Source organism: Fringilla coelebs (assembly GCF_963513975.1).
Source record: "Fringilla coelebs genome assembly, chromosome: 17".
Taxonomy (NCBI): domain Eukaryota; kingdom Metazoa; phylum Chordata; class Aves; order Passeriformes; family Fringillidae; genus Fringilla; species Fringilla coelebs.
In genome coordinates this window covers 8800441-8826802 of record NC_140043.1, presented here as the reverse complement: position 1 = coordinate 8826802, position 26362 = coordinate 8800441, and the positions used below count along the sequence as shown (strand labels likewise).

General features: G+C 40.1%; 1 protein-coding gene across 3 annotated transcripts; it reads left to right on the top strand.

Moving 5' to 3' along the window:
- Window positions 1-1497: 1497 nt before the first annotated feature.
- On the top strand, window positions 1498-26133 carry GOLGA3 (golgin A3). 3 transcript variants are annotated; one of them, XM_084217415.1, is made up of 24 exons: window positions 1498-1632; window positions 3311-3663; window positions 6414-6572; window positions 7565-7677; window positions 8145-8836; window positions 10039-10150; window positions 10558-10864; window positions 11462-11664; window positions 11917-12054; window positions 13006-13167; window positions 13951-14319; window positions 14655-14732; window positions 15665-15928; window positions 16410-16504; window positions 16664-16880; window positions 17466-17609; window positions 18240-18437; window positions 18914-19030; window positions 19268-19407; window positions 20192-20324; window positions 20516-20638; window positions 21014-21178; window positions 21385-21545; window positions 22004-26133. In XM_084217415.1, the coding sequence occupies exons 2-24, from the start codon at window positions 3534-3536 to the stop codon at window positions 22209-22211; spliced, it is 4428 nt and encodes a 1475-aa protein (XP_084073541.1). In that variant the 5' UTR covers window positions 1498-1632; window positions 3311-3533; the 3' UTR covers window positions 22212-26133. The 3 variants fall into 3 exon arrangements, with proteins under 3 accessions (XP_084073541.1, XP_084073540.1, XP_084073542.1); XM_084217414.1 differs by having other exon boundaries at window positions 6414-6695; XM_084217416.1 differs by lacking the exon at window positions 6414-6572.
- Window positions 26134-26362: the final 229 nt, after the last annotated feature.

Genomic DNA, 26362 nt, shown 5'->3' with positions numbered 1-26362 from the left:
AGAGATGGGATCAAAGTCAAGAAGCAAACATAGACAAATATTCCAACTGAAGAGAAAAGCTACTTCAGTGACTCAACAATTGAGCTCTCTGTTAGTTATTGTTTTCTGGTTTTGAGTTCTCTGTGAGAGGCAAAACTCCAAGCTTTTACATTCTTACAAGAAAATCAAAACCAGATCAAATGAAGATCAAGCATTCAAGTCTTCCTCACCATATTGTTTTTGACATCTTCTGTGTAAGAGTACCCAGTGAAGGTCACTGCTAAAGCTTTGGAACACTTGTTCATGCACGCAATTCTCAGGGTTTCCTCTCACATCTCAGCAGAGCCTCCTTCACTCAGCTCCCCTTCACACACATTCAAATCCCACATATGGTTTATGAGCTCAGCGCCAAACGTGCATGCAGCCAAGGTCAAACTTCAGTAGTGGTGTTGAGACACAGCCTGGGATTGCCCCTTCATACCAGCATCTGGCAGCAGAACAGCAGGAGGCTGTCCTGTGAATCCAGATCCACTTATCTGATACCTCTGATCATCACGCTGGGAGCCTCTCTTACATCCACGCATTTGCACTTGAGAACAGTCCTCTTCCTGACTTCCTAAAGTAATGGTCTCTTCCAAATAATGCCTAGAGGGCTGTGTAATGTGTGCAGGAAAACACCCAGTCGCTGGCAGGATCCAGGAGCTCGGTTAACAGGTTTGCAGTTCAAACAACATGCTGGTGCTTTGGTTTATCAACTCTCTGGACTTGTGGAACAGCCTCCCCTCTTCCTAGATAAACAGCTCAGAGGATTCATGCTCATAATAAGGATAGTTTGGAAAGGCTGATAACAGAGGAATATCTGGCAAAGCGAACACTGTTTACCTGGCAATTATATTAAGGGCGGCAGTATGACGTTAGCAGTAGTTTTCATTATGAAATTATGTGCTCCGATGCTCCAGCTCCCAATACCCCAAAGGACTTGTGGGATGCCCGGCTCCAGGAAGACGCTGGAAACTCTAAGGACTGATTTATGAGGAAAGGACCATCGGGAACGCTGAAAACCTGACATTTACACACATGTTACGGGATTCTCCAGACTCAGACCCCGTAAAAGGCAACGCTAATGTACGAACAGGAATGATGCAGATAGACAAAGCTGCGAGGGGCGCATCACCTTCACAAAGAAATTTTAATTTTTAATTCATGCACAACTTAATTTACGCACGTACGTGCCGGCCCCAGGGTCCCGACGGAGCAGCCGGTCAGGCCCCCGCCCCTCAGAGAGCCCTGGCACGGCCCGGGGCGGGCACTGAGGCGGCCCGGCCCGAGAGCCGCTCCCCCTCCGCGCCTCCGTCCCCTCCGTGCGCTGCCGGAAGGGTCCGTCCGGAAAAGCCGCCGCTTCTCCACGGGCCCGGCGGCCCCGCCGCCGCCTCGGAGCGCCCTAGCCTCGGCCGCGACTGTGCCCGGCGGGGGCCGCGGCCGGCGGCGCACGGGGGCAGAACCGTGGGGCCCGCGCGGGGCCGCGCTCGGCAGCGGCGGCAGCGCCGGGCCGGCGGCGGAGCGAGAACCGCGCTGCACCGCCCCGCCCGCCCCTTCCCGGCGCAGGCAGCGCCACGTCTCGGGCAGGAGCCGGCGCCGGGCGGGCGGCCTCAGGTCTGCGGGGGCTGGCCGGGATGGGGGGCGGCGGGGGCGGCTCGGGGCGGGGGCGCGGGGGCCGCTGCAGGCCGCGGGGCACTCGGGGCTGCCCGGGGGACCGGGGAACCGCCCGGCCCGGCCCGGCTCGGCTCGGCTCGGCCCGGCCCGGCCCGGCTCGGCCCGGCCCCATGGGCTGCGGCCCCGGGCCTCCCGCTGCTTCTACTGGCGCCCAGGAACGTGCCCGGCACAGAGACCCCGCGGCCGTGTCTGCCGGTGCCTCCCGGTCTGTGACCGGGACCCGCTGTCGTTCTTACTGTTCGTGTTTGAAGCAAAATCGGTCACTTTGATATAGCTCTCTCCATAGGAGCTTATTGCTGTGTTCCCGTGGCGTGCCAACATTTATATGTGTGTGTGTCTGCTTGTGCACAGCACAGGGATACAAAAGCACTCGGAGGCCAGAATACTCTTCCGTTTAATACTGTGAATGGGTTGCGCAGGAGAAAGCCATTCTTCATCACCTTGATCATTTAAACGCATTTTATGACAAGGACAACAAACCATCTCGTGTTGGCTGGATTTTGCCAAGGTGTAAGGAGCCAAAATCTTGCTTGCCTTTTGTCTGTGATTCCACTTGGTAACCTGTCACACAGCATCTGTTTGCTGTACCGTGGCAGTTCTAGGAGTTTTATTGACAGCTTTATTATACTGAAAATCTTAAAAAATTAGTAACTAATCACAGTGAAGGTATTAATTTTTTTGTTTGGGGGAGGTTTCCCTTTTGGAAAGGTGCTGCAGGTTTCTGGCTCCTTCACAGCTCACTTCTGTAAGGATCACCTACATAACCGTGTTTTCCTGTGTGTCCTGAGCTGTTTGCTGTTTCAGTTTAATTTTGGAGGTGATGGTGGTGTTGCAGGGTGACCACGGCAGTGTGGCACAGTAGCAGTTACACAAGTGCTCCCTGGAGATATGGAAGGAATGTTGTTCATAATGTTTGTGTTCATGTAAAAATGCAGTCAAAATATTCCTGATTTGACATTCTCCAACCCCCAGAGGTTAGATTAGGTATTCAGAAGTTAGATCTAAATACCTCAAGAATCATTTGCAAATTCCATAAACTGTGTTTTGAAAGCCTTTTCTTGGCTGGTCACAGGAGAAGGCAATGTTTAGCTGCAGTCCAGGCCATGTTCTGACTGCCAGCTTGTGCTGTAATGAATAGTTCAGAGTCTGTACAGTGATTCACACTTGTTATTCTGCAGACAAGTAAACAGTAATGATGTAATTTAATTTTTAAAAAGTTAAATCTGAATTCCATACTTCATTTTAACAAAATATATATTTAAATTAAATATATGGTATGTTTACATATATATACTGTAATTTACAGAGGAGAATACTACTCTGTTACTGTCTTTGTTCTTAAAGCAGAGGCCAAAGAGATCTTTCCATTAAAAGGGACAAGGATTCTAAATCAGCTGTCTTGCTAAATATCTGTTGCATCCTTCTGCAGTGTATCAGTGCTACTAAAACAGTGAGCATAAAGAGATCACTTTTTATCCCCAGAGATGGATACCTGGTTGTATTTCATTGTCTCTGTTGTTACTGCATGTCCTGGTTCTCTGTGGGCACTACGTTATTTTTAACTCATCTTTTCAGAGCTCCAGTAAATGTTTGTAAATTCACTACATTTTGTTTTTAGAGGATGCAGCTCCTTGGTGATTGCGACTTTGGCTGCCAGCTGTTTCCATGATGTGGAGTTAGCAGCTGCCTGCTGCACACCAGCAGCTCTACAGCTCACAACTGTGCTCTTGTGTGACACCTTGATGCTGTCCTTGCTGATGGAGAGAAACAGGACTTGGTAGTTCACTTGGTGGCAAATTGTTGAGAAGAAGAACTTTCCAGGGATCTGGATCATTTTTACCATGGACTCCTCATCTGACCAGCAGGATGTTAACTTGGAGAGCAGAAGCAGTAATGGGGCTCCCAGCAGCTCTGAAGAACTTTCAGATTGTAAAGCCAAGTCACAGCTAGTTACTACAGATGAAATTAACAGTAAGTTCTTTAATATGCACCAAATAATCTCCTAGTCTTACCCAGGCTTTTATATAATCATCTGTCTTGTTGTTCAAGTGAAGTTTTTGTACAGCAGTTTTAAGCACGTTTGGTGAAATCTATAGCTCTGTGTGCATGTAGAACTGTATTTTTAGCTGTAGAACTTGTTCTTCTGGAAGCAAAACAAAACTATTAGCTTAAATACTATCAGCTATCAGGTGAGTATTTATTGTTCAGGGTATCAGTCTGTCTTCAGATAATGTTTCCAAGAGTGTACACCTGAAGCTCTCTAGAATGAGCAGATCTGAAATGACTGTTCCAGAGTAAACTTATGACTGGAGTACTTTATTCTGGCAGAAGAAATCTTCCTAATAAATTAAATCACTCAGGCAAAACCCAAAATGTCTGGCTCTGCTTCCCTTTATGAAAGAGATGCTGGCGTGTACTCTCCAGTTTATCTCTAAGTAACTTTTATGTGCAGACAAGCTCTATAATAAAATAATCATGCAGCTGTTTATGAGAAACTATTTAGAGTCCATTATCTGAGTAGATTATAGAATCAAACTTGAGTTGGAAGAGAGCTGTGCAGGCTATCTAGTTCAACCTGCTGCACTGAGCACACCTAGTTCTGGAGCAAGATCAGGTTGCTCAGGCCCTCATCCTATTGAATTCTGAAAGTGTCTATAGAGGGAGGTTCATCAGCCTCCCTGCCCATTCCAGTATTTAACTGCTTTCATTGTGAAAGTGTTTTCCCTGCCCTGAATTGAAATCTCCATGTTTTCCTGGCAGGAGTCCAAGGATATGTTGGTGTATAAGGATGTGGGGGTGGCTGGGTGGAGAGGTGTGTACATTGTGGCTGCCTAGATACACCAAACCACAGTGGTTCCTTGTGTAAAAGGAGGTGACGTAGTGAGGTTGGGTACCACAGGTTTGTCACCTTGTCACAGGCAGCAGGGAGGAGGCCCTGACACTTAATTTGCTTTTCTTACTCTGCCTGATACAGAGTGGCAGAGCGTGATGATTCATTCCTCTTTTCTGAGGCTGGAGATCACACGTTCCTGTCATCTCCTGTGTTGGACAATCAAATTGTGACTTAGAATTAGACAGTGTGTCTTTATACTGTTTCTATTCTAATTGCATCTCCTTGCCCATTGTTATAAAAAGACTGCAGCTGTATTGACACTACTGCCTTTAAATTTCTTTAGTTCAAGGAGTGTTTAGATTGTGTCTCCTTGCCTCAGGAAGTCACCAGAAAACCATTCATCCAGAATTTTGCTCCAGCATCACTTTGGTATATGTTTACCACTCACTGCTGGGAAGAAAAAATGTGAATCAAGTATAAACCTGATGCAGTTTCTGAGATGGGCAGAAACAATATTTCTGAATGTATGAGCTGTCTTGTTATTTTTGGCTTCTTGTGGCTATTCTTAGCACTGACACCTATTTCAACTTCAGTTTTGCTAATAGTTTAGTTTTAAAATGTTAGTCATTAAAAAGCAGTCTTTCCCTCTGTCCACCTTTACATCCTTGTTGAACTCACCTCTTCCATCATGTCTGCAACTGTTCTTGTGACAACATGATGATCTAAATCAGAGAAGTGATTTAGGCTAAATGGCCTGAAATGTTGTCTGCATGACAAATAAGATTCTCAAAAGTATTTTATTCAAATCTTAGGGCTGGTGGGTTCTGGCATCCTGAGTCTAAAAACTTTTTATTTCTACCCAAATTCAGTTATCTCATTCAGTTTCCTCTATGCTGGTTCACACTGAGCTGGCTTGAGGGAAGATGCACTGCAGAGGTGGGAACTTAATTTTTTGCACTTGCAAATACTTTGTCATCATAAATGTTAAATATTTTCCACCATCTTTAGGAAAAAAAATATAAATATTGCATATTATTCTAGAGAGTTGCAGTTACTTCAGTGATAACATGGTGGGAGAATGAACAGAAAGGCAGTGGCTGTTTCAGTGCTCTGTTCATTTGAAGTGTATAGTAATTAAAGTTAGATACATGGTTTTTTTTGCAACAGCAGGTTCATAAATGTTAGTAGTGCCCAGCAAAGTTAAATAGAAATGAGAAATCCAGACTATAAACCTGTGAAACATTTATCTGGTTTTGAATATGCATTTTTCCTGCTGGAAAAGAAAAATACTAGTAAGTGGGCATAAAATTGGTGTTGAAGTGGTTCTTGAATTGCATTTTAATTGGTAGGTTTGTTATTTTGATACATATGAGCTTTGCTACTGTGCTTTTGATGAAGATACCCTATTTGAAAAAACAAAAGCTCAGTTTAAAATAGAGAAACTGCTTGGGCCAGGCTGGAAATGGGGATGGTGGATGCTTCCTCCCCAGTGCCCAGCTGCACATCAAAGAGCTGAATCATTCAGCACAGGCCTGCAGCTGCTGAGGCTTACTTGTAGTAGATTGTCCCTCAGAGTTCCTTACACTCTTCATGCTTCTAAACATAACAAGATTTAAAAACCTCTGTGAAGTTTTGAAGATATGTTTTATGATGACTTTTAAGGTCCTGCTTGAGGGCAACAAGTACAGCAAATGAAAAGTACTTGTTCTGGTCTTTTAAAATAAAGAATCAAAAATCCACTAGGAAATGTCTCCTGCCAGTTGCTGTCAATAGCAGTTTCTATGTTCATACAGTGTAAAGGCAGTAGTGCTGGTATTGTATTTGGGAGGAGCTGTGAAGATTAATTAAGTGGCTTGAAGTTGCAGCTCAGTAAAACTTTCTTTTCCAGCTACCAGTAATAACATCAATGAAGTGCCAAATGAAGAAGGAAGTCTGGAGATAAACAGCAAAGTGGATGCCTGCCAGAATGGGCCAGAGTCGCTCTGCCTTGACTCTCCTGGGTCTTTTGATCCTACCAGCAGTGAGCAGGGTGAAGAGTCATCCCCAGGTGTGACTGGTTTCCATGACAGCCTAAGGAAGTCTCAGGGAACTAGTGCTGAGGGCATAGCTCTTAGAAAAGAAGCTTTGCAGTCTCTCAAACTAAGTCTTCCCATGCAAGAAACTGAATTGTGTAAGCATCTGTTTATGATGGTGCCCCTGCTTTCTCTTGCTGCATAAAGCTTTTTACTCTGAGCCTGGCTCTGGACTTCTGTAACATCATTTAAGCTTGAACTAAACTTCATTTTTGCAGTAAACTTTTACTTAGAACTGCAATTCATTTTCTTTCAGTAAACCACCCTCTGCTACAGCTAAGGCACGTGCCTTACCATTTAAAACTGGCTCTTCACTGGAGGGGAATTCATGCTTTCTGGGGCTGAAGCTATTCTAATCTTCTTGATTTTTAGGAGTAACAGGTGACATTAAAAAAAAAGAACAGCAGAACCAGGTGATTTTAAGATAAGAAAAAAAGGAAAGGAGAGAAGAGCAACGAAGTGGGGGGGAGAAGGCAAAGCCTTTATATTAAGGTGTCTAAAAGTCTTACTACGGGAAAGGTTTAATGTGAGTTAAAGTTTAATGTGAGTTAATAAAAGGTAAGAAAATATATCTAGGGAACCATTTTCCACTACTTGTAGGGAATGAGTGGACTGTGTAGGCCCTGCTTAGTTTTATAATTTTAGTCCTGTCAGAAATGCAGGACAGGTGAGATTAAGTGCCAACAATATTTTTTTTCTTGCTGTATAATCTCTTGTCATCTCCTCCATCTGTGGAGGAACAGTAGCATTTGCAAACTGAGCAGTGGAAGTCCACAGGCTTTATCAGTGCTTACACAAGGATGTAACTGAAGAGGGTCATTTGAGGTGCATGTCAGTGGGCTTTCCTTTTGTTCCTTGCTTAAGCATGAAGCATGTTGCTGATGGTAGAAGGAGCTTTTACCTTTTGCATCCCTTTTACCTGTGTTGGAGTTTTCTGTTTGACTGTGAAGATGTCTTTCCCTTACAGGCTCAGTAGAGTCTTCACTGCCCCTGGAAAATGAAGAACAAATCAGACTTCAGGCAAGAAGGCGTCTGGAAGAGCAGCTCAAACAATATCGAGTGAAGAGACACCAAGAAAGAGTGAGTACCACACAACACATCTTCTAGATTGTGTTTTGTTGAGAAGCTTGAAAAGCTTACCATTTCTGTTCCCTGAATTAAAACATTCAGTAGTGTTCTCAAATGAGAGAAAGCAGTTTTGTCGTCTGGACAGGCAAAATTTGATTCTGTTATCAGTAATGTACCATTTTGTGCTACTTAAAATAGGGGAGGACAAAACAGACACCAAACTTAAAGCAACCTAAATGTTAATTTCGCCTATATTTTTCAGTTATCTTTTGGAGTCTCATGTGAACATTTTCAACATCTATATACTGAAGTGTGATAGGGTTCATTGCTGGTATAATTTACCTTGTTTATGAAAGGACATATGTTTAATATCTGTGTAAAAGTGTAGAGCTTTATATCTTAAGTTACAGCAAAATAAGTCTTTGATGCTATTTCAGAATTAACATTCTGGAATTTATTGTTGACTCTGCTTCTTTTAGTCGAGTCAGTCTACATCCAAAACCCGTCCCTCCAGCACCCTGGATCCTGAGCTGATGTTAAATCCAGAAATCCTGCCAAGAGCCAGCACTGTAGCAATGACTAAAGAATATTCCTTTTTGCGGACCAGCGTCCCCAGGGGGCCAAAGCTGGGTAGCCTGGGACTTCCAGCATCCTCAAAAGAAAGAAGAAGCTCAAAATCTAAGGCCAGCAAGATCCGGTCCTTGGCTGACTACAGAACTGAAGATTCAGATGCTCGAAATGCTACTGGGAATTCTGTGGCTACTGACTTACCTGGGGGGGCTCTGATGCAAAGCAGAAGTGGCCCAACATCAGTTGTGTCTGAGATCAGTCTGCCCTCTGACATGGATGATCGAGTAGAGAATTCCTCCTTGGCAGGAGACAGCATTTCAGAGATTGATGGGAGTGAAGTGGGAATGAGGCTGGATGGAAATGAGAGTGACAGCTCTACCTACAGCAGTGTGTCAGGGAAAGGGCTGTATAGCAGTTTGCAGAATAGAGAAGGCAAACAGGACACTCCATATACAATCAATGGCCAGAAGATACATCCTGAAGCAATGGGGCAGTTTCCTTCCATCAGTGAGGTGCTGCAGGCTGCAGCAGTGGAGCACCAGGCCCAAGAGCAAGAAGTTAATGGAGAGGTACGGAGCAGGAGAGACAGTATTTCTAGCAGGTAAGGATATCTGTTGTTAGTTAATGATATTTTCTTGGAATAGGCCGTCTATTACTTTTCTCTCCTACTAACTTTAGATCTAATTTTAACTTACACAGTTATTGAGTCTGTTAGTAGCTTAACGAATTCTAAAAGAATCTGAGAGGTCATTTCACTTGAGTACCTATTTACTAAGTGTATCTTTAGAGAAAGGTATTTTTGCCGCTGGCTGTGTTAAATGTACTGCAAGCAGTTGTTTCTGTCTGTATAGAAGGACTTCATTCACTGAATCACTCATGAGCCTTTGTCTACAAAGTCTGAAAGTATAGACTTGACTGTCCCATTGATATTTAGTATTGTTTTTTTCCTAACCTATCCATGTACCTTTCAGACCTCACATAGTTAAGAAATGCCAAGAGTCGTGTCCTAGATATCTTATCCTCTTCAGTCCTTTGAGAATGAGATTTAGTTTCCCAAGCTTATGTGTATATGACAGGTATTAAACTGATTCAGAAAGCAAGTGCATAACTGATGAAGCCCTTAACAATGTGTGCTTTTTATCAGTTGTCTGCAGATGCATATTTTATATGTCCTACTTTTGAAATTACTTCCCCCAACATTATTGGAATGAAGTGTTATGCCCAGATATGTTGAGGTGTACAATCAGTTGTTAATGATTATTCTGGCTTAGATTTATTTCTTATGGTAATGAGAAAAGATCTTTTTCTCCAGATGCCTTGGCTGTACAGCAAGGAATCAGCATAAAGAATTCCTTATGCCAAATACCTGTTATTCCTTCTTTTGCAGCAGCTGATGGCATTTCTCAGGCACATTAAAGCAGACAGTTATGAGAACAATTGTAAAGGTTTTGTGATTGCATCATGTCCAGTTGTCTGGTTAAAATGGGATCTGTAAATACAGAATATGATGAAGTCAATGATTGCAGTTCTGAAAAATAACAAATATATGGTGCCGCACTAGATTCTGGTTGCTGCAAGTACAGGAGACTAAAGTATAAAACCTTAACATGAATATAATTTCTTTCTCTTTTTAACAGAGGTTATTACACTGTGTTCTGGATCTATCATAAATCAGAAAAATGTCCTACAGTCTAATCCACATGGATTCTGAGTGCCTCTTAATTTCAGAGTCACTTTTCTTCAACTAGACAAGTGTTGTATTCCATCCCTGTAACTCTGCTTGTGCTGTCTCTCTCTCTCCAGTGTTTCTATGGAAAGCTCTATCGCAGGAACTCATGATGAGATGCTGCAGGTTATGAAGGAGAAGATGAGACTTGAAGGGCAACTAGAAGCGCTCTCACTAGAAGCTAATCAGGTAGAAAAATAATTTGGAATTCTGTATTCAGCAAATCAAAATGAGATTTTAATTAATTTTCAAGAACCTCTTGCTCATTACTTGTGGAATTGTGTTTTGTAAAAACATTATTGAATGAGGTACCTTACAAAAATGCCATGGTGGGCTGACCTTGGCTGGATGCCAGGTGTCCACCAAAGCTGCTCAGTCCCTCTCCTTCTCAGCTGGCCAGGGAAGAGAAGAAACAGCAATGAAAGGCTCATGGGTTGAGATAAGGACAGAGAGATGGGGTATCTCAGCTCCAGAGCATGAGGCACCTCCTTTGGTCTTTGCCTTATCAAAGCCACTTTGCTGGGCATCTTTTTTAGTCAGCCACTAATATATTTTCTCATGAGACTCCTGCATTTTGATTTTCTGGACACATTCAGGCTCTCAAAGAGAAGACTGAGCTACAAGCCCAACTTGCAGCTTTGAACATGAAGCTTCAGGCACAGATGGAACACAGCCAAAACAGCCAGCAGAAGCAGGAATCCCTGAGCTCAGAAGTGGCCACATTAAAGCAGTCTTGCTGGGATCTGGAACGAGCAATGGCTGACCTGCAAAATGCCTTGGAAGCAAAGAATGCCAGTTTGGCTTCTTCAAACAATGATTTGCAGTTAGCAGAGGAGCAGTACCAGAGACTCCTGCAGAAGGTTGAAGATATGCAAAAAAATGTTCTCACCAGAGACAGTACAGGTGGGATGATGAAAATGCTAGTCTTTAAAATTTGTTGTTCCATAAGTCATTTTATTTCAACTTGATTCTGAAGTCTAAGAAGAAGAAGAAATTTAAGCTTGTGTTTATTTGATATAATACTAATAAAATGGTCTCAATTCTAGATGTTTGGTTTTGATTTTGTGTCACAGAAGTGTCACAGTTTGCAAGCTGCCACTGCCAGCCTGGAGAGGGAGGCATAAATATTTAGTCCAGACAGGGGCCTAGTTGTTTTTTTGGAAAATTATACAAATGCTGATTTGTAATGATGACTCTATGTGCCAGGTCACCTACTTCCTGATTTTCAGTTAGTTCATATTTTCTGCCTCTAAGGAACTGTGAATGCTTACAGAAGTGATTCATTTAGTTTAATTTTATTCTGCTTATGACCTGATACTTTGGATTCTAGCACTTTGGCAGGAAAAGCCAATCTATCTATAATTAGGCATATGTGCTTTTGTTCAACAATTAAGGAAAAATAGATAAAATTACAAATACAGCAGTAATCCTTGAAAAAGGGTGCATCAAAATAGCACAATGGGGTGTGTTAGTTCAAGCTCTTTATTTTTGTTTTTCTAGTTCATGACCTGCGACAGCAGTTGGCTTCCTTGCAGACCCAGCTTCAGAAGGTGCAGCTGGAACGGACCACACTGACCAACAAGCTGAAGGCATCTGAAACAGAAATCACATCTCTCCAAAATGTGAGGCAGTGGTACCAGCAGCAGCTGGTCCTGGCACAGGAGGCCCGTGTCAGGCTGCAGAGTGAGATGGCCAATATACAGGTATTGTGATTTATGGCATATGGGAGAACTGAGAATCTGGTTTTTGTCAGTTTTATCCACAACACAACCTAGTGGCCTTCTACACTGGCCTGACTGCACCAGTGCAGTTCAGTTGCAGTGCAACTTTATGAAAGTAGTAGCTGAAATAAGGCACACACAGTTTCAACATGTTGTTGTTTTTTTGTTTGGTTTTTTTTCCTGAAACTCTTAAATTCTGTTGGCATTATCTGTGATTTTTTTTCCTTCCTTTAGGCTGGGCAAATGACTCAAGCAGGGATGTTGGAACATCTCAAACTAGAGAATGTGGCCCTGTCTCAGCAGCTGACTGAAACCCAGCACAGGTCCATTAAAGAAAAGGAACGTATTGCAGCACAACTACAAAATATTGAGGTATGGTTGTAAAGGGTTTTCATGAGTTATGATCTGGCTAGGTTGTGTATTTATATTTTGAAAAATCAAGGTTATTCTGGCAAAGTAACATAGAATTCTCACCAATTGGTTCAAATCCTGCATTATAAAGCAGTAAATATTTCAGAGCAAATAAATTTGCGTGGCATTATGACCAATAAGAGGGAACAAGACCATATATTTCTCATTCAAAGGTGATACTTGCATTTTCAGTTCTGGTATTTGTTTTTAATTGAACTTTGAAGGCAAATTTAAATGTTGTCCTTTGCCCATCCATGAACTTGTTCAAGAGAAAACTTAATTGGAAGTTAATCTAAATCAGTAATGTGATTTTTAAGTGTGCGAAATTGCTCGGTAACCAGGTTTGTCCTTCCTTCCCTCCAATAAGAAAAGTTGGGTAAAATCTGAAGTGCAGTACAGTGACTTCCAAAGCTCTTAGAGCCTTAAAATCCCTTGATTTTCAGTGACGTTCCTGCTTCTGAGTCTCAAAGGAGAGTGCAGCAGCAGGTTAGTGGAAGCACCCATCTGCAGTGGTACTGACAGCTTGTATAAATGACAGGACTGTTTCCTGAGTAGCTACAGCATCCAGGGAGTCCCTTCTGGTTTAGAATTTTCCCAGACAGCTTAATTTTAATAAAGATTCTTTTTCTTCATGTCTTGCTCATCAACAGAGAAAGGACAAGGTGTTATTTAATTGGAATTCAGATTGTCACAAGTATGCAAGACATTCACTATTATTCTAAGGTGTTTTAAGTATAGGAATGAGTGATTTCTGTAAAGGCATACAGGTGTGTAAGGCAGACATCAGAATTATTTTTGTGTTTTTTCTCTACAAATTTTCTTGATAACTTATTTTTCTCTTTTCCTATTTTTTTCCCACTCCTTCCCCTCCACTGAAAGTGTAGTAGTTGATTCCATGCTTTTTCTATGCAGGCTGACATGTTAGATCAGGAAGCTGCCTTCATGCAGATCCAGGAAGCTAAAACCATGGTGGAAGAAGACTTGCAGAGAAAACTAGAGGAATTTGAGGATGAGAAAGAACAGCTCCAGAAAATGGCTGATTCTGCAGCGACATTGGAGCAAGAATTGGAACAGGTAGACTGTTGTTAATCAACTTCCCAGGAATTCCAAGGGAAATACTGATTTGGCAGAAAAAGCAGTAGTAAATTGATACTGACCTCTAAACTTCTTTTTGAAACCTGAAAGATTGCTGCAAAAATGAAGTGCTTACTGAAGTCATTCTGTTCCAGGTGAAAAGGTCTTTTTTCCGACCATGTCAGTAATAATACTTTTTAAAAATTTCATCACTACTGTCTTGCCAGTTCCTGTTTTTTTTTTAGTGAATTCAGTATATGATTATTGTAAGCATAGACAAAAACCACAGATCCATGTTCAAAGTTGTTAGGTAGTCAGGATATCATTACATACATTTACACTTACAGAGCCCTGCTTTAACCTTGTAACCTTCTGCAGGCAGCATCTCAAGGGCTGCAGTGACATGAGTTATGTGATAGCTCAGTACTATATTCCATGTAATGATATGGTATTATTAATAATGCTGAATTTACCTGAATTTGCTGTGGACACATTTTTCAAGTAAAACAAGTAAAACTTTTGAATACAATGAATATTATGAATATTTTAGATTTGTCATTCTGGTCATTACTTAGCCTGTAAGCTAACAGATGCTGCTCAAGGCAGTCGATACAATTAACAGAGCAAATACAAGGGGCCTTGGAAAGTTAAAAATATTTTCACCTTCTGCTATTTTCTCCTACAGGCTGAAATATTAATTATAATACTTGATTTTGACTAAAGTGCTTTTGCAAAGATAACCTTTGTTTTATATTAATTTAATTTTAAAATATTTCCTGTCAGGTCAAGTTGACTTTGCATCAGCGAGATCTGCAGCTTGAATCCTTGCAGCAAGAACACCTCGACCTGATGAAGCAATTGACTCTAACCCAGGAGACACTGCACACCAAAGAGCAGTCCCTGGATGACCTGCAAACACAGTATGATGAACTGAAGGCCAGCCTAGAAGAGCTCCAGAGTGATGCTGCTTCTAAAGATGACACAATCCAGTATTTGCAGAACGAGAAGATTGTGTTGGAGGTGGCTCTGCAGACAGCAAAAGCAAGTAAAGAGCAACTTGATGAAGGGGCAGCACGCCTTGGAGAAGGTACAGAGGTAACATCACAAATCTTGGAGCAGCTGAAGCAAGAAATGGCAGTCAAGTCAAGCCAGGTAATGATCTTTCTGAAATCTTACCAGTTTTAAAACACAATAATTTGGAGTACAGGTCACAGTTTGGGTAGTAATTTTGTAGCGTGCTCTTTTCTGTGGCACTGTGGGCCAAACATCTTTCTTATGCAGTACTTTGGTTCATAGTGTGGTGACATGGTGAGTGTATTTCTGTATAAAATGTTGTGTTATCTAACCACTGAGACGCTTAGTCAGAAACAGGATCCTTGTTAGATTAGGCAATTGTTACAAATCAGACAAATAAGCTCACCAAAGAAATCAGGTATAATATGACATTTGGCACATAAAGCAATGTTTGCTTTTTTCCCCTCTGGCAGGTGGAAAATCTGCAACAAGAAAATGCCAGCCTCAAAAAACAGCTTCAAAAAGTGAAGGAACAGTTCCTGAAGGAGAAGGTAAGTAAAACCAAAGAAATTTCAGATACATAAACCCAAGGAATACACTTTTTTTTACAGTGAAGGCATGTACTTCTGGGAAGGTTTTGGGGATATTTAAATCTATTTTTAGTATCACAGAACTTTGTGACATTAAAATACAGAAAATGTGTAACTTTCAGTTGAATTTCTATCTGTAACTGATGTGAAAGCTGATCCACCAACAAATGCATGCTCTGATAGGGCTTCGGCCTTTGCCAAGTGATCCACCATAGAAAATCTGTCTTTGATTTGTTGGTTAGGTTTGCTTTTGCAAAAGCACTCATGTAAATCTTCAAGTGTTGTCATTTCCTTGCAGCTTTGAAAAATAACAGTTGCTTCCGTAATTCGATGGTAAATAACTGCTTTACTGCAAATTTTATTCTGAATTTACACAGTTTTGAAACAATAATTTGAAATGGATATGTCATTAGTGTTGCACATTATTTATAAGGTGGCACCATTAATTTGCTGCTTGATTGCTTATTAACCTAATGTCAAAGTTTGTTTTAGCTGGTTATTTTTAAGTTTGGGAAGACTTTTTGAACTGTCAGTCATAGTTAAGCTCTCTTCTCGTGGCAAAAGTTACTAATTGTGTGTGTAGGATGGTTAATTTTTTACAATTAGTTTGGTTTTTAAAAGTGGCACATAATGCAGTTTCCACAAAGAATGTGAAGAAGAGTGTCCCTTACTGCAGAGAACACTGAGGTATTTAATTTAATAAACTGCTAATATGAACTGTTATTTGATATCTGAGCCTTTGAACCAGAGTAAATATCTTACAGAAGCTGGTGCTGGTTTGTATGACACCCCCACCTCCTCAAACTAAAAGAATATCAGTAAATACTTTCTAGTAAATTAGTCAGAAATTTGCAAAGCTGAAACAGAGGTGACATTTTCCTCTTGTGTGCAAGGTCATGGTGGAAGCTTATCGAAGAGATGCGAGTTCCAAGGACCAGCTCATCAGTGAGCTGAAAGCTACAAAGAAGCGGCTGGACTCGGAGCTGAAGGAGATAAAACAAGAGCTGCTGAAAATCCAAATTGAGAAACAGTCACTGGAATCTGAGCATTCAAAACTACAGAAGGAAGTATCTCAGGTTCACCAGCAGATGGTGGAATTAGAAAATCACCTCCAGTCAGTGCAGAAAGAACGAGATGATATGGAAACACGCCTGCAGGTATGGAAGGTGTAAGGCTGTGGAGAGTGTTGCATCCAGGATACACTGCTGTTTCTGGTACCTTTGTAAAGAAACAGAATGACCACCTGCAAGTTAATGTTCTTGGTTATATATTTAAAATAGTCTAGAGGTTCAACACATACCTACCAAAATTCTGTAAATGCATGAGTGCTCACTAACATCTCGTGTAAGTAACTGGGGAGAAGCACTATAGGAGTGGTAGAAGAGTGATGTGGAAGCAGTTTCCTTGGTCCTAGAGTGAACTCCATCTGAGAACAAGATCCAAACACTCTTCATATGTGTTAACAGTGGTGGCCTCAAAGGAAAGAGTTAAAGAGGAAATAAAAGGGAAAGAGAATATGGAGGACTGGAATATTTAGAGATGGAAGTAATTTTGAAATTTCATGATTTTTCTTTTATAATCAAACATACACAGCAAACATGCTTTTGTTCTTACACTCTTCTTTTCCTTCCTGTTAAGTCTTTGCAGTTTGATAAGGAACAAATGGAATCTCTTGCTGAGGCAAATCAGGCATTAAAACAACAAGTAGAACAAATGCAAGAAGAAGCAAAAAAGTAAGTGTTCTTCTAGCACAGACAAAAGAACTACAGCATTTGGTTTTCATATTTGGCTTTCAGATGCTGGGTTTCGTTGGGTCATGTGAAAAATCTTGTAGTACTATTTGTCAAGCAGCTTTTGTTTTTACCTGGTGTTTTCTTTTCCTTTCACACCAGGGCCATTACAGAGCAGAAACAGAAAATGAAGCGTCTCGGGTCAGATCTGACGAGTGCTCAGAAAGAGATGAAAGCAAAACACAAAGCCTATGAGAATGCAGTCAGCATTCTCAGTCGGAGGCTGCAGGAATCTCTTACTGCCAAGGAATCTGCTGAGGCAGAGCTGAGCAAACTAAAAGCACAAATTACTGATGGCGGGAATGACCAGATTGCTCAGGTATGCAGATGTCCTTTGACATTGTACAAAGACAGAGCTATAAGTCTTGAAATACTGTTTCACCCTGAAATCATGAAAATACTTGGAAAATAAAGCTAGATAAGAGCATGGTGTCAGGGTTCTGAGCACTGAGAACTTCTTTAACTATGTTTGAGAGAAGTGATTTGGCAAGCTAGATTTACTGATGAAATTTTTATTGTTGGTTGGTTTTTTGCTGGAATTGTTTGATTTTTTTTTAAGGGTTAGTATCTAAAAGTTTTCCAAGATTCTAGCTCTTACTGCTATTTTCTCATTGACAGCTAAAAGTTTTTCAAGATAGCCATAGCTTATTTATATATGTTAGACCTGTAACAAGAAAATTAATTTACTAAGGGAAGCTCCAATTTCTTGAACCAATGGAGCAAGATATCAAATACACCTGCAGCAGTAACTGGATACAGAGGTGGAAAACTCTGAGCAAGACCTTTAAATTAAACACTAGCACCTTGTTTCATATTTGCTAGAGAAGCAGGGTTTTTAACCAAAGCAGAAGTGACTCCTGAAGGTGGGTGATGCACTAATCACATGTGACCTCCTTGTCTTTAGGAGAAGATCCAAGCTCTGAAGACAGAACTGCGAGCTGTGAGCAGCAGTAAGTTGATGCTGGAAAAAGAGTTGCAAGAAGTGATTTCACTGACCGGCCAGGAGCTTGAAGAATACAGAGAGAAAGTGCTAGAACTTGAGGATGAGGTGATTGCTTGAATTTGCTTGGTAGATGGGCATATGACAGTAAAAAGTGCATGCAAAACAGGGAAAAATTTTAGTACCAAAATTTTATTCCAATGGTGGAGAAAATCAGAATCATGGATAGGAAAAATCACGTCAGTGGTACTTGCAAATTTTGTTGCCTTGTGCTGGTTCTTTGTGGTTTCATGAGTCATTGTCCTGTCCTATAGGGAAAGAGGATGAAAGAGAAGAGTGGCTCCTGTATTAGATATCAGCTGTGTCTGGTCATGAGACAGTGAGGATACATAAACCATTAGCTTTTGGAACTGCTGGGAGTCATGGGTCCCCAGTGACGCTGAGGGTTCAGTTGTAGATTGGCACAAAAAAATTACATATATCAACTGCTCTGGGTCTGCACCTGAACAGTACTCCTGGATTCTTGTTTCTAGCAAGCATTTTAGTCTTCCAACAGGAAAAAATACCAAAGTGAACTTATTTTTTAATGTTCATTTAAAAAAGAAATAAAGAAAAGAAAAAAGAAATCCCACTCTAGAAAAACAACACATTTAATGAGTTTAACTCACAATTTTTTATCATAGTAGCGCGAAGCTGTTTGGTTATGTTCGTTTGATTTGTGTTTTTCTTTGACTATAGCTTCAGGAATCTAGAGGCTTCAGGAAGAAGATAAAACGTTTAGAAGAAATGAATAAGAAGTTGGCCCTTGAACTGGAACATGAACGTGGAAAGCTCACAGGTCTCAGCCAGTCCAACGCTGCTTTGCGGGAACACAATAATATCCTCGAGACAGCATTAGCGAAAAGAGAGGCAGACTTGGTACAACTGAATCTACAGGTATTTCACTTTTTGATGTACAAACTTCAGAAGAGAATTGGCTCATGTGATACAAAGTTGCTGTATTTTCTCCAGCTCTGGGTCCCCTGTGTGTTGTGACAGCATCAATATGGGGGTCGAACAAGAGAGCAGAAGTGGGACTTGGCACTAAACAGAGTTTTCTTTAAAAAAAAAATTAATAAAATTGCATTACAATATTTGCAAAGTGTAGGTATTTGGAACATACCAAATCCTTATGTGTTACATATGAATTCATTGAGATAAACAGTTTTTCATTCCAGTACATTCATGTAGACATAGGCAATGGGCTACCTTTTAACCATAGCTACTGGTAAGGTTGAAGGTCCTGTGTAGAAAGAGTGGTCAGTGAACAACAGAGAGTTTTTCTGCAATCTCTGCATTGGCTTGTGTTTATATTTCCTCTGCTTCCAGTGAGCCCACACAAAGCATGCATTTGTTTTTGTGATGTGTTACAGGTTCAGGCAGTCCTAAAGCGGAAAGAGGAAGAGGATCAGCAAATGCAACAACTTATTCAAGCTTTACAGGCTTCCCTAGAGAAGGAAAAGTTAAAAGTTAAAGACCTTCAGAAGCAGGTAATGGCTCATCTTTTATTTACTTACAAAGTGATTTAAAAGTATTTAAAAAGTATCATGAAATGAAATCTATGCTTTGTAACATACTGCTTCCTGAAGGGGGTCTGTCAGGATGGCTAGTGGCTGAAAGATCAGTTGATGTCTCCTCTGTTCTGTCCTGTGTCAAGCTCCCTTTTTGATTCACCCACAGAGAAAAAACAAAGTAAATCTGCATCTTTTTGTCCATCTTTTTGTTAGGAAGCAGCAGCCAAAGCGGATGCAGCCCATAACCGGCGACACCACCGGGCAGCGATGCTGGAGCTCAGTGAGATCAAGAAGGAGCTCCAGGCCAAAGAGCTGCTGGTCCAGGCCCTGCAGGCTGAGGTGGACAAGCTGCAGTAAGTAAATGTCTCAAAAAGAACAGTAATTAAAACAAATCCTCTGAAAAAGCCATATATCAGTGAATTTTTGGGTTTGCCCCTTTGGGGTGGATTATGGTGAATGTTCCTCAGCAGAACCTGACCATGGATGCTTGTTTGGACTCTGAGCAAATACCTGCATTTTTCTCTCTTTATAATTCAGTTAGACCTGAGGTACACTGTTTTTAGGCTTCACTAACTGCTTTTTTTTCACTTTCACCATACACTTCTACAATTTCACATTGCTAGAAAGGATTAACATTTTATATATAGACTGTTATTCTTCTCTTTTACGTCCCTGAGGAACTACATAGTGAAAAATCAAATCAGTTCTCTATGTTCCACATTGTATTAAAATTCAGTTTGCTCATATATAAAATTTTCTCTTAAATTATAAGAAATTACAGACCTAGATGAAAATGGATATAGGCTTAAGTCTGTTCCTCCAGAAGCAAAGCAAAATTGCTGACAGGGTTTTATTTTTTTTGCTGTGTAATCTGTTGTTTGTAATTGGACTATTACTGGTGCTCAAGAATTTCATAAATTTTTTTCAATATTTAATATTTAGACATATCTTTCATAAAATCTTCTTGTGATTTAACTCTTGCTCTATGAATGTGTTGGCAAAGCCCTCAGTCAAAGCTGTGATTAACCAGGTTCCATGCACAGTCATGTCATTTATAGTTAACTGGCTAACCCAGTGAAGTTCGTGTTTTAAAGAACAGATTGAGTAACTGCTGTGTCTGTTAATCTTGCTGTGCAGGATAGAGGATGAAAAACATTCCCAGGAGGTATCTCAGTTCCAGCAAGAGCTGGCAGAAGCCACATCTCAGCTCCAAGTTCTGCAGAAAAACCTGGCCGACAAACTTGGTGAACAGCCTCTAGTAAGCCAAGAGGTAAAAAGTGAACACTTACTGTGTTTATCTGTATTTCTGTTGCATTGTATGATTTTGTCTTTAATTCAGCATGTTTAATAAGGTTTTGCTAGGTTTTCTTAAGAAGGTTTTCATGAGACATAAATATTTAGGATTTTGTGGTTGATTGTACCTGTAGATAATTCCAATTATCTTTTTTTTTTCCCTGGTAGGTGGAAGACCTGAAGTGGGAAGTAGAACGAAAAGAAAGAGAAATTGAAACACTTAAGCAGCAGCTGGACATGACTGAACAACGCAGCCACAAGGAGTTAGAAGGGATACAAGTTGTCTTGCAGGTATTTAATCGGGCCAGTTCTGATGGATGGAAATTTTGATTGCTGTAGGGGAATAATTAAAACTATATTTTTATTTTTTAAAAGCATATTACAATTTTTTCTGAATTTGTATTTTGACTGTGCTGTTACCTTTGTAGTTCTTCAACCTCTATGCCATTAAAATAGGCTACTGACTTTTCTTTTAACCTAACCTCTGATTTTCTGCCATTTGCCAAATCTGGCAAATTTGTTCCAAACAGCAGACAGTTTCATACAGTGTTGTGGGTTGTTTTTTTCTTCTAGTTTCCTCTGGAAACTGAAAAGATTATAAAAACATGAGTTGGCTGGAATTTTTATGCTGTTTCTCTACATCACATTGATTCTCTTCCCATTTAGAACATCAAGACTGAGTTAGAGATGGTGAGGGAAGACCTGTCAGTGACTCAGAAGGATAAGTTTATGCTGCAGGCTAAAGTGACTGAACTGAAGAACAGCATGAAGTCACTGCTGCAGCAAAACCAGCAGCTGAAGTTGGACCTGAAGCATGGCAAGATGAAGAAGGTATTTAAATAGAAAGAATAATTTTCGTAAAGTACAGGAAAGTTCTCTGCTAATGCTCTTAAATAACCTAACATGAATGTGCCTGTGATTCCTGCTCCTTAGTGCAGATGTGCACCAGTAGTGTGATGTGAGACTCTTTCTAGGTGGGAAAAATTATATTGATGAAATAAAATTGTGTTTCTGACTCCTTTTTTTCCTTTAACCAGAGGAAAGAACTGAAAGGCGAGAATAACTCTTCCAATCCAGTGACTCCAGTCAAGATTCCTGATTGTCCAGTGCCTGCTGCCTTGCTGGAAGAACTGCTGAAACCAACAGCTGTGAGCAAGGAGCCTCTAAAGAACCTGAACAGCTGTCTCCGGCAGCTAAAGTATGGCCTGTTGTTTTAAACCATAGTAAGGAATCTCAAAAATGTTTTCAGGAAACCAGCTGTCACCATGAGGAAAAAAGGATTTGTAAAATTAATTATTTATTGGGACTATATTTAGGACAGTAGGATATTCTTTGTAAGTGCTTGCTTATATGCTCACTGCCATAGTGAAAGAAGACTTTACAATAAACTAAACAAAATTTCCATCCAGAATTGTACACAGCAGAAAAAAAATCAAAACCAGCTATTCATATTTTTTAATTAAGCACATTGTATTTGTTTTGCTCTTAAGACAGTTCCTAAGCTGCTTATGGATTTCTCTCTCTAGTATACAGCTATATCTTAGGTAGCCTTGGAGTAGGTATCAAGAATTAGAAAAGTAATTTTTTGGTCTTGCCTTTAGCAGTCAGTTTTCTGCTTGCTAATTTTGGCTTTTTTTGTTCTCAATACATCCAAAGGCAAGAAATGGACAGCCTTCAGCGCCAGATGGAGGAACACACCATCACAGTACATGAATCAATGTCTTCATGGACTCAGATTGAGGGCAAGCTAATGGACCTTACTTCTACAAGTCCTACAACTGCATCAGACCAGCAGGAGACTCCTACTGCAGATGAAAAGAAAGAGAATTGTAGTGTTAGTGACAAGGAAGCTTTGACACTATAACCTCCTTATCAGTTGTCTTTCTTCCTATTGCTTTAAGTATATAAACAAATCTTTATAAAAATTATTTATTTCATTTTTTTAAATGGTGTTCAGAGTTGTGCTTTTGCCTATAGAAGCAAAGGGCACTGATTTGAGAAACTGATGGAATAGTAAATGCAGAATGTGCTATTCTAAGGGTTTGAAACAATTCTGTCATGTTGAGTACTGCCAAGTTGTGAATCTAGCTCATTTGAGGGTTTAGTAAGAGATTGAGATGAAGATTTAAAATGAGGTCAGGAGGAGCAAGTTTCAAGTATGTAATTGTTCAATCTGGATGAGTTTGTTAAGGAATTACTGTTAATTATGTAACATCTAGGTTTTCTTGTTTTTGTTTTTTTTTAATTTGTGGGAGTAGGATGTATTTTTTTCCCTCATCTTGGATTGTAGCCAAACTACAGAGAAAAATAAGTTCTCATGTTCAGCCATTAGCAGTGGTTGAGAACTGGATATGCTGAGTATTCTCTTGTCCCTCCTATAATCTCTTATTTTTGAAATGCAAGTTATAGATATCTGTATTTGAAGGAAAATAAGTTAATGTAAACCATTTCCAGTTTTGAAGATGACCTCTGACCTATAGCTGAAGAAACAAGACTGTAAAGACAAGCAACACAGAGCAGTTGGTATCTTTGGCAGATTTGCCTGGCACATTTGCTGATGTTTTTCTCTTACAGTCACAGGCCAGTAGTGAGCTTTGCTTCACTGCACAAATACTTTGCACCTTTTTATTTCAAGTTTTGAAGTAGACACCCATTTGAAAGTATGTGTGTAAAATATATATATATATATACATAAGAAAAAAATCATAATTTTCTGACTTTGAAGATCTGGTTTAATATGCTTATATACTGTAAGTTAAGGCTACAATGAGGGGTTTTATTACTGTCATTGTTTTAATGTTATGTTTAAGTTTGCTTTTCTTTGACTTACTGTACAAATGGCTTAGGGAAATCAGCCCCTAAAGCCAGAGCTTTTAGAAATGTAATTATTTTTACTTTAAAAGACATAATTATAATGCCTATAAAATTATTATTTTTAATAGCTTTATCTTCTCCCACACACTCCCTCTACTTTTTCACCCTCTATTCCAAGGTGTCCAAAGTGAATGGAAGTGTTGGTACTGTGGCAGTCCCTCTGCAGAGCACCTTGACTAAGTTATTTTTAAGGCAGCTCACTTTAGTTTCCTTCATCTTTGGTCCCGTTGCCCCATGTGGCTCATAGTGCAGTGACAAGCCAGCCCTCTCCTCACTCTAAAATTCAGTGTTGGGGTATTTGGAAGATTTAGTGGTTACTCATGTACTAGAATATTTTTGTCCTTAAAACAAGTTCAGTTATATCCATTGTAGTTTGGTTTTCACAAAAAAAAAAACCAACAAAACCCTATGAAGTACAAGTGGGTTAAAAGGCTGGAAAAAAAAATTCTAGTTCATGTAGTTTTCCAAATAGGCTGTCACTGTTTTTGGGTTTGGTTGTTGCAGAGGATAGGGAAGGATATTGCATTTTGTTTAGCAGTAAGGCGAAAAATAAAAAACCAAAACTCCCAAACCCATCTATATTGATCCAAAGTCTGATTTCTCATAGCTACCACTTCAAGCTCTAGTCCAGTTGAACACTTTGCACTATAAATGTTTTTACTCAATGATTTCATGTCCTGCAGCTACTGGATTTTAACTTAGATTTTATTGGGATCAAAGTCAAGTGATGCTGACAGTCAAGGTTTTGCAGGTGGTAAAGGAAGAAATGCATTGATGCGGCATTAGATGCCCATCAGGTGGATTTACCAAACAATTCAAAATCAAAAGTTTTACAAACTAGCTTAAGACATGTCTGCACACTGTTGCAGTCTGCTTTGTAGAGTAAATGGTACTGATTATCTTGCTCTTGTCATGTTCTTGAAGTTGCCTATATATTAAGTTCAAAGAAGAAAAAAACCAAACCACAGTATTGTTAAAGAAAGAAAATAAACTGTAATGAATAATATATTCAGTACAAGAAAACTACCAAACGTCCAGGATTTAAACTACTACTTGTGCAGCATTAATGTTGCTGTTCACTTTATTAAATACATTGCCTACAGTTCAGAATCCACTATGTTCTAATCTGTTAGTTCAGCAGTGGTTGTATGGATAAAGGTTTTATCTGGTATTAAAGAAGCCAGAATTCTTAGAAACTTTTGAAGTTGTTCTGAATGTCAGCTCTCCTTTTTGTGTCCATTCTGCCTCCTGCTGCAGTTTCTCACTAGCTCCTGAAGACATCTGAGCTTGCACAACCAAGTAGCCTTAGATGTGTGTTTCCCTTTCCAAGGATGAGGGAGCTGTTGTGGATCAGATTCCTGCATTGGCCCAACTGCTGCTGGCAGTACCCAGACTCTGGGTATTGTCCTGTTACAGTCACCATGTGCTTTTTCTACAAACACCATATCATTTACTTAAATGAAGGACAGGGAGATTTAGTGGGTCTCAATCTGGTGAGGTACCAAGTCAAGTTACAGAAGTCACTGGGAGGTCTTCTAGAAGGAGCATGCAGTGTGTGATACAGGCAAGGCCACTTCTTTGGAGCTCATCAGCTATATTTTCATGACCGAGAGAAATAGTTGCTGCTTTATTAAAAAGCCTCACCCTGAGGCTGAGCATGCTCAGTCTGCAAAGCTTTGGGTCTCTGCTGTCTAGGCAATAAAATAACTTAGCTGTAGGAACGAAAATTGTCTCCCCTCTGCCTGTCACAGCACTGCCAAATAATCAGGAGAATCTGAAGAATAATCTCTTAAAATTTTATTTTACTTTTTCAAGCACTGCAATAGAATGTATTTTCTGTTTCTTCAGTGGTTGCTACGTACTAAACCAAATCTAGTTAATGAAGGAGAAATGTCACTGCAATGTGAGAATGTTCCCCCAGTGCTGAAAGCTGGTAAATGGTGCAGCATTATTTTTTCACATGCTGTTGAGTTTTTGAGGGCTCTTGAATAACTGTGCATTTAAAATAAATATCACAACAAAGACCAGCAAACCCTACAATAGAATAAAATGTTACTGAGTCTCTGGCATTGCTGAATATTGCATAATGCTCCATTCTGTTGTCTTCCAGATTTCTTGGAAATATTTGTGCAGTGTATTGGGATCAGCTGAGCCCCCTATCCACTCATGCAGCAGGAGGATTTGATCCCATTGTGTTTATTCAGGCATTATCCTAGCAGAAATCTATGGGATATGTGTAAAGTAATATCCAGGATGAATGTTCTACTGTTCATATTGTCATGGATTATATTTTCCTCCTTAGGGGAGAGAACTGCAGAGGCACAGCTATTTTAGTGTTAGCTGTGACAACATCAAAGGTGTGCTGGGGACAGGTGGTATTACCAGTATAAATTTACCTTAAAGATGACAAATTCACTCCTGGTGATGCAGAAGCTTGTGATGTACATTTTATTAACTTTGTGGGGAAAGTGGGATAGTTGCATGTGAGTTGCTGTGATCAGAGCCTTTAAGTATTTTCCTGTGAAAACAATTGCTGTCCAGAGGAATTACTAATGTTCATCAACTGTCATCTGATCACTCTGCCTCCTACTAATGAGCAACACTTGGATCTTGGGCAGCCTCATTTCCAATACAGATGCACAGATTTCTAGGGGAGGGAAAGATGTTCTGGATATTGTAAATGAAATGGTTCTATTTCATGTATGACATTCAGTAATGTCTGCTTAGGCTGTATTTGTGAAGATAGAAGTTAATAATTCCATGTTCTTGAAGAATGGATAACCCAGGGGCTGGAGGAGTTACACTATGTACAATTAATGTTTATGATCATACAAAGCATGTTGATTATAAAAATTATGTGCATAGGGATTCCTTTAAAAGTTTTGTGCAATAAACTATTTTTGCTAAAGGGCTCCATGTTGTTTCTGCTTCGAAAGAGTTGCCATTTTCTCTTCAATTTTGGACAGTAATTTTTGTGTTGGGATCCTGAATATGCTGTGTAGCCACAAAAAAGATCTTATTTTGTAAGACATTATTATTGTGTATTGATTTTTCACACATCTAAACTTCATTGTGTTGTATTTCCATTATATTTTCTTTTTCTCAGTTAGCTGAACTCATCAGGGAGGAAACACAATTCCT

Bases quoted from the DNA above. Each gene is read 5' to 3' on its own strand.
- GOLGA3 (XM_084217414.1), top strand. From the start codon at position 3,534: ATGGACTCCTCATCTGACCAGCAGGATGTTAACTTGGAGAGCAGAAGC. The intron at 11,665-11,916 runs GTATTGTGATTT...TCCTTCCTTTAG, and splicing joins GTGAGATGGCCAATATACAG to GCTGGGCAAATGACTCAAGC. The intron at 16,505-16,663 runs GTAAGTGTTCTT...CTTTCACACCAG, and splicing joins ATGCAAGAAGAAGCAAAAAA to GGCCATTACAGAGCAGAAAC.